Source organism: Falco biarmicus, chromosome W (assembly GCF_023638135.1).
Source record: "Falco biarmicus isolate bFalBia1 chromosome W, bFalBia1.pri, whole genome shotgun sequence".
NCBI classification, from domain to species: Eukaryota; Metazoa; Chordata; class Aves; order Falconiformes; family Falconidae; genus Falco; species Falco biarmicus.
In genome coordinates, this window is record NC_079310.1 from 21,719,759 (window position 1) to 21,734,673 (window position 14,915).

Below are 14,915 nucleotides of genomic sequence, written 5' to 3' on the forward strand. Positions count from 1 at the left end.
TGAGAAGGCTATGTCCTGGTGGACCAGTACTTCTGCCTGAAATGGTTCTGCCCTTGCACAAACTCCTTGCCGCAACCTGATTGTCTTCAGCCACCCAGCCAGTCCCAGTACCTGCTCCTTATAGTGCTGATCCCAGTAATTCTCATTTTTGCTTACTCAACTCCTTGTTCCCTCTTTCCAGCTCACACTTCTTTCTCCAACCTTATCTCACCCAAGCTCTTGTCAGTTCAGCACCTTGAGTTTCTGGTAATTTTATTTAACTATTAGTCATACCAACCAGGGAGTGGAATTTAAGAACAGGCCATTTTTCATACCCAGATACTGTTACCGAAATCTCGGAATGAAGAACTTATCGACACCAATGTGATGCAGATAAGCAGACACTTCTTTATTGACGGCCGGGTGCGTGAGCGAGTCCTCTCACGATCAACGCACACCAGGTCCCAAAATCAGATTCCATATATAGAACTTATTCATACATATTCATTAATTATTCGTACATAATCATAACATTTCCCATAAATCATTTACATACTCTCCTCCTATATCCGATTATGCGCAGTAAAGCTTAGAAAGGTCTAGAAATGGGTCTAGGGTACGATTTGGGTAGGTGGTATATGAGTCGGTGGTCGCGATCTCCCCCTGCCGGAATTACCTTTTACTAAAGTTCACAATTTCTTGGCAGGCACCTACAAGCTGTTCCAGTCGACTCTCCCCAGTTCCCATTAATCTCATATTCTGACATTTCAATGCACCTCTGCGTACAGAAGACTGGTTAAATACAATGGAACCTTCCAACCCTAGAGTTATTACAATAGTTCCAGGCCCTTCTTCTAGCCTTGGTACAAGACGTACAAAAGATTCCATAACGTCTCTTATTGCGTAGATGCAAGTTTCCTATAAATTTTTTTTTCCTTAGCCTTCTACATTTTAATTCTATTAAATGATTTTATAAAATCAATTAATTAATCAAATAGAATCAATCAATTTTAACTTATTAACTAATCGGTAACATTTCCCCCCTTTGAAAGTGTTGAAAATCATTATTTCAATACTTTCACTTTATTCATATATCTTTTGTTTCAACATATTTGGGTAATGGATCATGTCTTGGTGAAATAGTTGGTACTTCTCTCATAATCATACGACTCACTGCAATTCAAGGAGGAGGGTGTATGGTGTGGTGTGGTATGTGGAACTGCTGCGCAACAGCAGCCGGAAGACAGAGGAGTGAGACTATGCGAGAGAAATAACTGCAGACACCAGGGTCAGTGAAGAAGAAAGGGGAGGAAGTGCTCCAGGCACCAGAGCAGAGATAACTATATGTGTTGACTTGTTGCTTGTGTACATATGCATACATTTACAGAACTGTTGTCTCTTCTAGAATCCTTCTGTTTCACAAGCGATAAGAAATATTCCTCTGGGGCTAGATGAGTACAATCCTTTCTCCAATTCAAGAACAGTAAGCACATTTATTAATAATGCTGTTAATCTTTTCAGTTAAGATTTGTGGGGTATTGTTTTCAGAGTTGTAAAACATACAAATTGGGGGATGAAAGGCTGGAGAGCGGTCTCACGGAAAGAAATCTGGGGGGTCTGGGTTGATGGCAAGCTGAATATGAGTCAACAGTGTGCCCTGGCAGTCAAAAGGGCCAACTGTGTTCTGGGGTGCATGGAGCACAGCATAGGTCAAGGGAAGAGATTGTCCCCCTCTGCGCTGTATTTGATTTATTTTTCTGAAGCTTGAAGAGTTTCAAAATTGCTTTGTACAGACAATAAGTTATAAATGTCAGGTAGGTGTGTTTAAAAATAATAGGTCTTGTTTAAATAAAAAAAATATCTGGAGCTACTTGAGCTACTCTGACATTTTTAATTACTTTTCTACTTATTTTAACATGCAGCTCTGTCAGAGAAGGAAAACTGAAATATATGGCTAAGTTTATCTGGCTTCTAACAGTCAGCTGTGCATTTATAAATTCTAATTGTTCATTACAGATGTCACTCATACAGAAAAATTGGGAGGATGGGGGAATCTTGAAGTCAGTGTTCAGATCTACTGAATATGTGCTATGTTCATGCACTGTGATTAAATTAATAATCTATGGGATGTTACCAAATTCATAAAAACTGTCTATTGAATGAATAGATCTTTCTGCAGAGGAAAAAAAGGAACTTCTTCAGGCTTTCTCTTCAGTACAATATATATTCATCTAAGAGTGTAGTAATAATCAACCTTTATACTCCTCTTCCTCTTTCTGTATCTTGTGGATGCTGAATATGTAAAGAAGTATTTCATAATTATATGCATTTGCAGGAATGTGCTTAGATACCTGAGGACATGCTCACAATTCCGTGTACTCACCTCTTTTTCTACCAGCTTTGTGTGCAAGAGAAGGGCATACTATGCATGTACAAATGTATATGCAACAGGAGTAAGGGAAGATAAAGTGGAAGTGAATGCCTTTTAAAGACTGGATGAACAGAGGTAGGAAAGCAAGGTCTGTGAATATTAGACTTGGAGGATTATAATGCCCATCAGGGTAGGGATAGAAATTACTCTATATTTTGTGTGCTGCTCAGAGAAAAAACGTCCAGATAGTTTCCAGGGGCTTGGATTTGCTGCTGTTTTTTGTTCTACCTTTGTTGGGAAGCTGAGCCATCTTGAACAGCTTTGTGCAGGTAATCCTGCTTCTAACATTTGAAAACCATGATGGCACTAGTGAGCAGAAAGGATATATGCTGGTGGTAGCAAAATATGTCCTGGAGACTTGTGCTCTTCAATTTGAGAATCACTGGCCTGTAAGACTTTAAATGATTGTGTTTCACAACAAGTAACAGTGTGTAGCTCTAGTTTTTAAGGAAACTGAGAATTATATGCTTCAATTATAAACAAGAAAAATTTGAATTTCTACATCTTAGCTAATTCTAAGATGGTATCTTACAGTCTATAGCATTAACCTTCCCTCCAAATTCAAGTTAACAAAAAATTCTGGACTGCACAAACTCCATTGCAAATCCAGGCAGGGATATATTTCTTCTGTGAGAAAGTGACTTCAAACTCTGAATACTGACACTCATTATCTTAGCTCAGTTGTGTTCTCCCTTTGCCAAGGGAAATGCTGCCTATCAGATCTTTCTTGGTTTTCAGGATAGGACAGGGGAAAAAAAAAAGGTAAACTGTATTTTATCCCCCCCCCTTCTAATTTGGTTTGGTTTTTTTTAGTATTTTGGTGCATTCACCTTTTCTCTGTCAACTTACATCCTTTACATCTGCAGTGGGAAACTTGGTAGGAAAATAACACGTAAGACATAATGAGGAAAATGAACGGGCATAGGAGACTTTAGGTCCCAAGTGTCACCACCTTGATATCTAACATGAGAAATCAGGAGTTTTTTCTTTTTTGGCTTCTTATCAAATGTCAAAGCTTGTCTTATTTTTGATTGTTAAACCAAACAAAGTTTTCAGTGAATGGTATAAATGTTAGACTAAATATAATTGCCTGCATCTTCAGTGGTTTTGTCTCCAGGTCTAACAGTTGCCATGGAGAGGACTTTGTGTCTTTTTTCATGTTTCTGAAAACAACAAGGAACAGATTAGACAATTATTATTTCTGCTTCATCATTTAATGAAGCTACTGTTAAAGAAGGCTTTTAAACTCTTCCAGCTTCTACAAGTATTGCTAATGCAGGCTGAACTCCTCTGAGCACTGTGTGTATATATGTATAACGTATAGCATGCTCTTTCAAATTGATATGTTAAAATTTTGAAAAAAATCATTACTAGAGATGGGTTTTTCTTCTTGTTGCTGGTTTTAAGAGGCATATTTCAATGGATTTTTTCAGTAAATTCCTGGACAGCTCCTCTCCTTATGTCTTGCATCCACTCACAGTGAAGTGTTTATAGGAAATCAGATTGATCAGCTACACCTGGCTTCTTTTGGAACACTACCCCCCCCCCCCCCCCCCCCCCCCCCCCCTTGAATAAACCACTTACATGGGAAAAATCTGTTCAATAGAGAACTTCTTTTGAGCATTTATCTCCAGCCAACCTCTTCTCTTCAGGAGAGGTCATACTAATTTGATTTTTCTCCTATTGTAGCTGTGACAGCAAGGCATGAAATAAAAATATCTGTTCCAGAAGTACCATTTGGGGTAGGGACAAAGAGGTGCTTTAGAGAGAGGTTTGTTGAATTTCAGGATAAAATTTGTCAGTGAGGGTCAAAGACCATGGATCTGTGAAGTAAAGTCTCTCTAAAAACAGTTGATTTGGTTCCCCTGGCCAAATGTGGGTGGTATATCATGACATGATATTATTCAGTGATGGCTGGAGGTTATTGCAGTCCTCACAATACAAGTCTGAGTAATTAGTGTTAGAGTTACACCCTTAAAAAGACAGACTTGCTAAACATCTGTCTTGCTGCAAATGTCTTGTCAGTCCTATCTAGGCTGTAAGTCAGTCAAATATCTCTCTTCCATACCCAAATTCCTAAGCCACCAACACCCCATGGACAGACAGGTATGACAAAATAAGTGCCAAGTCATAGGTTACAAGGGACCTCTGGAGGTCATCTTTTTCGATCCCTCCCTATTCAAAGTTGGTCACTAAGTCACATTTCTCAGCATCTTGTCCTGGTGAGTTTTGACTATATCCAGGGATGGAGATTCTCTGACCTCACTGGGCAACCTGTCCCAGTGTTTGGCAGTTCTTGCAGTGAATTGTTTCCCCCCTAATATCCAATTAGTTTGCTGTGTTCCAGCAAGTAACATGCTGTGTAATAAAAGCAGCGTCATCTTTTCCCAGCAATCCCATGTGTATGCTGATCAATAAGGGAGTCAAAATGTATCTGTTTCATTTCTTATACATAGTACATTATGTATTATTTAGGGCAGAATTCTGCAGCGTTAGCCTAATAAGTGGATAAGCCAGGCTTTGCTTCAGTATGAGATTAAGAAATGAAAGAATTCTTATGGGGTGACTGACATTCTTATCAGGTAAGAAACACCAATCAAGTCTTGTTTTAAAATTTTCATTATGCATGATGTGGGGCCAAGTCTTCTAGGTTCCAGAAGGATGGATTGAACTGCTAAATTTGAGAGGGGAAAGAAGAGGCTTGACTTCTGCTGCCCTGAAGCCACCTGAGAAGCCTATGTCTACCCATCTGCTTCTGAGACAAAAGGAGGAACAGTAATTTTTGGTATGCTCTGGTATGAACTGCATAAGATGTTCATCCAGGTTAAAGGAGTTACCTGGAAAATGCCAGATTCAATAGTTTCTTTCAAAGCTACCTCAGCAATTTTTATCCCTAGAAATCCTATGTGAATAAAAATCAAAATAACATAAAGAGACAAAAGTATACTGTATGACAAGAATTCCTGTTCTGCTTATTTAATAGTTATGGATCTTGGTGTCTTTATGAAGTGTCCATTACTTATTAGAATTAGTTCCTACAGTTACCTAGTTTGACATCTTCAGGATTTTGATAGTTATTGACCAAGTGTCTTTCTCCCACTTGCATCTTTTGTGCTGATAAAACATTTGAGTTGACCTCGGAAAGTGGATGTTTGCTTTTAGATTTAAATAGCAAATCAATTGCTCCTATACTTAAACTAGCTCTAATCTGACCACTTGGTAATAGTATTTCCTCAATAAGATTTAAATTTACACTTAATATATGCAATTTTTGTCTGTATTAAATTGATGTCCCTTGCCAACCTTTTTAAAACCTAAATCTAAGCCATTGCTTTCCAGAATGGCTTAAAAATGCCTCCAATTTCAGACTTCTTGCATCTTGTACAACAGCACTTATGTCATTTCAGACAATTTTTCAATACAGGAGTGTTGATAGTTTAACCCTGGCTGACAACTAAGCACCATGCAGCCACTCGCTTGCTCCCCCTACAGTGGGATGGGGGAGAGGATCAGAAGAGTAAAAGTTAGAAAACTCATGGGTTGAGATAAAGACAGTTTAATAGGTAAAGCAAAAGCCACACACACAAGCAAAGCAAAACAAGGAATTTATTTGCTACTTTTCAGGAAAGCAGGGCTCCATCACGTGTAACCGTTACTTGGGAAGACAAATACCATCACTCTGAATGTCCTTCTTCTTCCCCCAGCTTATATACTCAGCATGACGTCATATGGTATGGAATATCCCTTTGGCTAGCTTGGGTCACCTGTCCTGGCTGTGTCCCCTTCCAAATTCCTGTGCCCCTCCAGCCTTCTTGCTGGCAGGGCCTGAGAAACCGAAAAGTCCTTGACTTAGTATAAACATCACCCAGCAACAACCAAAACCATCGATGTGTTATTAACACTGTTCTCGCACCAAATCCAAAACCACATCACTGCACCAACTACTAAGAAGAAAATTAACTCCATCCTAGCTGAAACCAGTGTTTCACCACCCTGATTGTAAAAAATTTCTTAGAAGATGGTTTGTAATACCTGTGCCTGTTATGCATTGAATTATGAACTTTAAATAATGACCTGTAAAAATAAGCACATTAAAGCAATATTGAACTTCCACTGTTAGAGGTAGATTTGAACACTGACACTTCATTCCCCTGTGTACACATTATGAAGCTAAGATTTCATTTTTTATATATATCAACCTAGCAGAAATTCTGCAGTGATATCCAGCAAAAATTAAAAACAGATGTTGAGGCAGATACATGATTTTTCTTATCCTTTCCTTAATACCTTGGATTCTCTTACAAGCTCTTCTCTCTACTTTTTCTTACATTGTTTATTAATTCTAGCAAGTGATATTAAATAACACAAGTGATATTAAACACACAATAACTTAAACTAATGGTGTAGGCATACCTACTGTAGCACAAAAATAGCTACTTTAGATGTACCATAAGAGACTAACCATGCTGTGTGGAAGAGGAGGATGGAGAATGTCTGAAGAGAGATGTATGAGAGGAGGATGGAGAATGTCTGACCTGGCAGGAGATGAGAGAACAGCTGGGTATTGTGAAGGAGAGTAGGAAATATAAATGTGGTTATCTAGTAGCAAATAGGTGTCTGCATGCTTGTAGTGATATATAGCTATGTAACCACATGAATGGTTTCTGCCCTGAGCCTGGTTGTACATACAGCTGGAATTTGTATCTGGGCTCAGAGATATAAATAAGAGCTTCTCTGTACAATAAAGTGTCTCTGGTTGCACCACAACTGGAGTCTGTGCCTTCATACGCCACAGTGCTGGCTTTTTACTTCTTTTGATTTACACGGTGTCAAGCATGCTACTGGGGTAAGACGGCATTTAGAAAAGTGGAAACTATTTTCAAAGAAAACTTAAGAGCTTAAACTATGGTAAGCTAAGTGTGAAACTAAGGCAAGCTCAAAGCTCTGAGGAAAAATCTTGTAGAGCAACTTGGGAAACTTTCTTTCCCAGAAGCAGGAAGCTTCTACCATCTTTAAGGTTGTAAGAGTACTAATAGAAGATAACAATGTAGGAAAAAGCCAAATTAATTGTTTCTTTACAAGGGAAGTGTCTTAAACTTGAATTCCTAATAAATAGGCTTTAGAGAAGCAATAACTTGCTTGAAACAGGTAGCATTCAGCTGAGTGTTAAGAAAACTAATGTGGAAAATTGCTAAAGCATGAACTAGAATGTACCTCAACTGGCTTTATACTAGAGGAAGGAAAAGTGATGGCTGTCACATTCACTATAGAAAAAGTTCTTAAAAAGGATTCAAGAAATTAAGAGGCCAGGAGGTACAGGTTCTTTACTGGACATGTAGAAAGGGAGGGCAAGGAAGTCTACTAATCATAAATGTTTGTTGGTTGGGTGGGTTTTTTGTTTATTTTGGGGTGGTTGGTTGGTTTGTTTTTAGTGAACTCTACATATACAGGGGTTTTAACCTTCAAACAGACATGGCAGTTGTCTTGACTGCCGAGTCATTCCTGCATTAAGTAATGGACTGCAGTGCACAGATCTGACAAAGTGGGACTAAGTTCAGCTGCTTTCTTGCACTGTAGTGCTTGAAGAAATAATCTGGAGTGTCCTCCTTCATGTTAATAAAGTGATATGGCTGGCTGTATGTTTTTTGGGGGGCTGAGGCCTGAAGTAAGATCATAATCCCAGTTGTATTATTACAGAGTATCCAAAGGGCCAATTAATTCCTAATCATGTACTATCCTTGAAATAGTCATGATAGCCTTTCAGTTGTAAACCTCCATGATGGTCATGACTATCCAAATATTCCAATCAGCCATACTGGTTACTGTAAAGATATGTGGAATGTGAGAGCATCTGTTTCATTGAGGTTATAGACCTTTTCAGTTTAAAGGGAGTAATAAGTAACAGGGAAAGTGATGAAAAAACCCAGATAGATGAGTGATAACAGAGACATAAAGTAAAACTCTTCAGCCACTAATTGATAGGCCATTAAGAAACAGCAGGTGTAGCTTTGAAGAGATTCAACCTGGACTTTGTAACTGATAAGAAGGGCAAAAGGAGATAAACATGAATATTATGGATAGTCAAGGGGAGCCTGTGAGACTATGCAAACTTTATTAAGGAATATTAGGGAAATAGTCAAAGGTCAGTTGGGAACTGGGGAGGAACAAGGAGGAGACTAGTGAAGAGGATGGATAAAAGGGGCTGGTTGTATGTAAGTTGTTATCAGTCAGTACACTTGTATGACAGAGCTATGCATCTAATCACTGAAGTTATTGTTAAATCCTTTCTTAACTCTTTCTGTGAAATTCACTCTATACCATCTGTGAGTGCTGCAAAGTCTAGGTGCCAGCAACTGGAGAGACTAGAGTGAATTAGGTGGGTGTCAGCGATCTGGTCAGACCCCAGTAGTAGTGGTCTGTATGTCTGTGGTGTGAACAACTGAGCATCCCAGTGTCAGCAGCTGGAGGGACCATGGGTCATAAGGCCTATGTGTTTGGGGTGCCAGCAACTGGAGGGACCAGTGTGTTTTCCTCTGTGTGTATATGTGTAATTTACATATATATGTGTATGTGTTTTCCTCTCTATGTATATGCGTAATTTACTAGCAAACTTCACGCTGGACTACCTGGCAAATAGGAGGAAAACCTGTCTCTGGGAAGACTCAAATTCTGAGCCAAAAGTGAGTAAGGGAGTCCAGTGTCTGGACTTAGATATATGGCAAGCTGAGAGCCTGTGCTGGTGTTTGAGGGAGCTGCGAGGGTGGGGGATGCTTGTGAGACTAGTGTTTGAATGCATGAATCTGCTAGTGAACATCAAGCTGGGCTAACTGGCAAACAGGAGGAAACCCATATACCAGGTAAGAGGGCCCTGGATCCGGGCAGGTATATCAGACAGGCTAAGGGCCCATCCTTATATCTGAGGGATCTGCAGTTGTTGGCATGTTTGTAATTCTGGAGAGGCATGTGTTTTTTAATAGTGAACTTCAATGCTGATCAGCTGGAGAGGAGGAATGGAACACGACTCTGTGTACCTATATTTTATGTAGTTCTGATAGTGGTATGTGGAGGTGTTGTTAAAGGCAGTGCCCTACCTGTGGCAGCTTGTGTAGCTGGCTGTGCTAGTATCCTTGGTACGTGTGGTTGTGTGTGTATTTGTGTGCATCTCTGGGATACGCACTCAGTCTTGCTACTAGCTGAACCTGGAAACAGGAAAGCAGCAGCTATATCCATCTGACGGAGAGCCCTCAGAGGGTCTGAAGATGTGCTGGATTAAGCTCCAGCAGTTGGAAAGGAGTTGTCCCGGATCTCAGAGTCAGCTGGAAGAGGTAGCTTTTGTCTCCCAACCTCTCCTGACCTTAGGATTCCAGGATGCACAGCCCCTGCTACAAATCACTGGTTTAGTCTCTCTTGTAGTGAGCACAGGCTCTTACCTAGGCATGTGCATAGTGGACAGCAATTTTAACACTGTATAGGTGGTCAGCTAGCATATAGTGGAACCTATAGTGGAGTTTACTAGGGCATGATGTTTTCTCCACAATGTATTGCATTTGTGCATTTCAAAAGATGATTGGTCTATTGGGTTTGCGTGGCAAGGTTTTGAGGTGTGTGTGTGGCTTATAGGGGTGGCTTCTGTGAGAAGCTGCTAGAAGCTTCCCCTATGTCTGATAGAGCCAATGCCAGCCGGCTCCAAGATGGACCCACCACTGGCCAAGGCTGAGCCAATCAGCAATGGTGGTAGCTCCACTGTGAGAACATTTTTAAGAAGGGGGGTGGGGGAACTGCTGCACAACAGCAGCTGTAAGCAAGAGGAGTGAGAATACGTGGGAGCAACAACTCTGCAGACACCAAGGTCAGTGAAGAAGGAGGGGGAGGAGGTTCTCCAGGTGCCAGAGCAGAGATTCCCTTGCAGCCTGTGGTGAAGACCATGATGAGGCAGGCTGTTCCCCTGCAGGCCATGGAGGTTAATGGTGGAGCAGATATTCACCTGCAGCCCGTAAAGGACCCTACACTGGAGCAGGTGGATGCACCTGAAGGAGGCTGTGACCCTGTAGGACAGGGGTACTCAAACTATGGCCCGTGGGCTGGATACGGCCCCCCAGGGTCCTCAATCCGGCCCCTGGTATTTACAGAATCTCCGCGTGTGCCCCCCCCCCCGCCAGGGGTTGGGGGGGAAACCAAGCAGCCGCAGATTACTTCCTGCCACTTCATCCACGCGCCGGCCTCCTGTTTAAAAAGTTTGAGGACCCCTGTTGTAGGAAGCCCATGCTGAAGCAGGCTCCTGGCAGGACTTGTGATCCTGTGAAGAGAGAAGATCCCATGCTGGAGCAGGTTTGCTGGCAGGGCTTGTGACCCTGTGGGGGACCCATGCTGGAGCAGTCTGTTCCTGAAGGACTTCACCCTGTGGAAAGGGCCCACTCTGGAGCAGTTTGTGAAGGACTGCAGCCTGTGAGAAGGACTCATGTTGGAGAAGTTCATGGAGGGCTGTCTGCCATGGGAGGGACCCATCGCTGGAGCAAGGGAATAGTGTGAGGAGTCATCCTCCTGAGGAGGAAGGAGCAGCAGAAACAATGTGTGATGAACTGACTGCAATCCCCCTTCCCTTGTCTCCCTGTGCTGCTTGGGGAGAGGAGGTAGAGAAAGTTGGGAGTGAAGTTGAGCCCTCAAACTAGGTGTTTTAATATTTGGGTGTATTTCTCATTATCCTACTCTGATTTAATTGGTAAAAAATTATATTAATTTCCTTGAGTCGAGTCTATTTTGCCTGCGATGGTAATTGCTGAGTGATCTCTCCCTGTCCTTATCTCAATCCACGATCTTTTTGTTATATTTTTCTCTCCTTGTCCAGCTGAGGAGGGAGAATGATAGTGGCACCTGGTGTCCAGCCAGGGTCAACCCACCACAGTTGGAAAAGATACAGATAAGCTGGGCCAAGTCATAATTTGACATGTTAGTGGTATTCAGTTTATTCCTGCTTTGTTTTAACGTGCTTTTTTATTTAAAACATCACACTGTCACCATATTTTTGTTCTTGATTTCCATCATATTAGGAACATGTGGTTCTCTGTCTTAAAAGATCACAGTATGGGGAAGTCTTTCATGTTGCAAGCTCTGCACAAAGATGTGAATTGTAGTTTTCTCCCAGGCATATTTAAGAATAAAATAACATCATAGTAGGGCTCTACTGGTCTGCTTTGGTAAAGTTCAGTTTATAACTTTAATCTAGGTAGTAGTAATTTTCTTGGTTTGATAGGTAATGGTTAATACTGTGTATGATAGAGAGTTGTGGAGAAAGTCAAGAGATGAGGACAAACAGGAATAAGCAGGAGAGGATTTAAAAACAAACAAAACCATAAAATTGAAAAAACTGAGCTACTAAAAGGTTCTTGTAAGATGTGTTCTCATAGGAAATGGCCAAGTGACTGAGTTGCTAGTGGTAGTTGAAACTAGATACTATAGTACATACTGGTGGAATAGTTAAGCAATAGGTTATGGATCATCAATTGAAAAATTTAATACGGTACATTGCTTCTCTAGTTAACCAGGTGATATAAGCCTTTGTTAAGTAGAAAGCTCTGGAAGACATTACTAATAAATGACATCATTTTAGAGAATATGAATAGATCACTCTTAAATCCTGCAATTCTCTTAACTTACCCTTAATTCATGTTCATGTCTGAAAAAATTAAAATTCTGTTTACTTTCTGATGATCCATAAAATTCCATATGTGTTTATGGCAAGTAGTGCAGTGTAAGAACAAACAAGTAGAACACTTGAATATATTTATCTTCTTTTTCCTAAAAGTTATAAATATTGCAGGCAGCATATCAGATTTTCAGTTTATCAGTAGCACTTCCTTTAAAACAACTGGATTAGTTCTTAAAGAGTTAATGAAAAGATGTTTATTATAATAGGAGACTGTTTCCCTATAATTGTCTCTTGTTTTCTTAGACTCCTCCAGGAAATGTGAAAATGCCTAATGTACCCAGTGCCCAGCCAGCAATAATGAAACCAACAGAAGAACCACCTGCTTACATGCAGATTGCAAAGGTTTGTCTATAACTTTCAGGCACTAGGTTCCTTCCAATTATAATCATATAAATATGTTTCTGGAATAGTGTCTTTTATAAATAAGCATTGCTTTTCTTATGATTTATGAAAATTAATACTGCCTTAAAGTAATCAGTTACTGCATGAATTCATGTAATATTAGGTCAGTGTCTATCCATAACTGGAGATGCTTAATTATGGAAAATAGAATTGGAATATTTATTTTCTTTGTATTTTTTTATCAATATCTAATGATGCTTGTTTTCTTCAGGAGCATGCCTTGGCCCAGGCAGAACTGCTAAAGCGTCAAGAAGAACTGGAAAGAAAAGCAGCTGAACTAGATCGCAGAGAAAGGGAAATGCAGAGTCTCAATCAGCAGAGGGGTATGCATGAAAAAAATACTTTCTTAAATTGCAGAAATTTAACTTTTTCTTAGAAGCTGGTTTAGTTTTACAGTGACATTGTGAAACTGATAAAAGAGGGGTTTTTATAATTTCTTCAGGAAAGGAAAATTGATCTCCTTTGAGATAATGCATACAGTGAATAAAAACTGTCCTGGCCTGTGAAAAATTTCAAAGCAAAAATTTTAATTGTGGCCTTGTCCTGATTTTGGCTGGGACGGACTTAATTTTCTTCCTAGTTGCTAGTACTATGCTGTGTTTTAGATTTAGTATGAGAATAATGTTGATAACACACTGATGTTTCAGTTGTTGCTAAGTAGTGCTTACCCTAATTCAAGGATTTTTCAGGTTTCCCATACTCTGCCAGTGAGCAAGCGCACAAGAAACTGGGAGGGAGCAGAGCCAGGACAGCTGACCCATATTAGCAATAGGGATATTCCGAAGAGGGTCCCCCGTGGAGAGTCGGCCAAGTCACGACAACCACACCAATATGGCTACATGCCGTGCTCACTTTATTAAACAAACAGGTCATATTTATAACTTAAACCAACTGCTCAGATGACTTTACACACAGGTGATTGGATAAAAGTCTCTGGTCATGCGGGCGTTCGTGTCGCTGATCGGTGAGCATGCTGCAGGCGCCTGATCAGAGTGTGCCGATGAGAGTGTGTTGATTTTGCGGTTCCCAGGACTTGCTCTGCACCTGGCTTCTTGTTTGGGCATAGCTTGTTTTCTTTCTCACACTGCTTGTTCCCAGGACAATTTATAGTTGCTCTGCAGCTTCAAACTAACAGGCCTGGGTTGTCCAACTCGGACAATGGTAACATATGTCCTCGGTCCTTTAAAAATCCCTCTACATATCCCACTTTTTCTTTTTGGACAACCCATGTCTGTTTCACAATAGATGGTAAACCTTTCTTCAAACAAGAAAATAAACAGCTAAAAACTAAAAACATTACAACAACGATTATAACAAAGTGTATGCCTTCCATCAATAATGTCTTTAACCAACCTGTTATCCCCAATCCTCTCAACCATTCATCAAAGGGATTATCATCAGCAAGAATATGCTTCATGTTTCCCTGCAGTTGTGACAACTTCTTGTGCATCGATATGGAATGATCAGAAAGGTTCATACAACACATCCCTTCAAAATCCTCACAACCGTGTCCATGTGCTAATAACAAAAAATCTATTGCAGCTCTATTTTGTAACGTAGCATGCCTAACACTACCTGTTGCGACGGAGGGAAGACACAGTCGCTCAATATGAGTGATCAGCAGACTTCCTTTATTCTACCTTACAGTCACCTTTTATGCCTTCTTATAATTAGCTCATACATATTACAAAAGTTAAGCTCATTATTGGTTAGTTGCCTAAATACCAAGCCCGCCCCTAGTTTCTCTTCTGTAGTTATCTGTTCCCACCTGCAACATTCTTTTCCCACCGCAATCTTCCTGTTACTGTGTAACAAGAACAGCCAGGGATAGTGTATTTTTGCTTTACTTCAGATAAGCTGAGAGCGATGTGCATTTTTGTCCAGCCAGCTGGACTATGTCTATGTGAACTTTTTCAGCTAGCCAGTTAACCACAATTCCCCCGTTTTTATTTTGGGCGACATAGGCTTGGTTGACCATTTTCAATAACAGTGTTTTAACACAGGAAAATACACAGCCAACTTATAAAACCTCAGTTCAGAAGTATAATTCCAGAAATACTTGAAAAATAAAGTTAGCTTGAAGCTTTAATTTAGATGCTCTTTCTGTTCCAGTGATATAAAAAGTTTAAAAACTTCAAAGGTAATTTTAAAGTTCTGAACCTGGACTAATGCAAGCTCAAAACCCAAAAAGAAACCAATCTGATGTTTGACTAGGAATATTTGCAAATATTTTAGTGAAAAATCCCTGACCATTAACAATTTTCTGTCCAAATAACAACTGCCCTTATGCAACCAACCAGTCCATACATTTTCTGAAGAATACCTCATTGATATCAAAGAATTAACAAAGGGAAGAAATTAGTTCTAAGCTATATACATTCATAAGTGGATTTTTCA

General features: G+C 40.1%; 1 protein-coding gene across 4 annotated transcripts in view; it reads left to right on the forward strand.

Moving 5' to 3' along the window:
- LOC130142021 (secretory carrier-associated membrane protein 1-like) overlaps window positions 1–14,915 on the forward strand; it is a 71,721-nt gene that overhangs the window by 5,125 nt on the left and 51,681 nt on the right. The window contains exons 2-4 of one of the 4 annotated variants that reach the window (XM_056323421.1): window positions 1,385–1,462; window positions 12,360–12,458; window positions 12,730–12,841. In XM_056323421.1, coding sequence (XP_056179396.1) covers window positions 1,385–1,462; window positions 12,360–12,458; window positions 12,730–12,841 — 289 coding nt within the window. Of the gene's footprint in view, window positions 1–1,384; window positions 1,463–6,042; window positions 6,142–7,400; window positions 9,091–12,359; window positions 12,459–12,729; window positions 12,842–14,915 lie in introns of those variants that run through there. The other 3 variants (XM_056323424.1, XM_056323422.1, XM_056323423.1) reach the window with 3 other exon arrangements.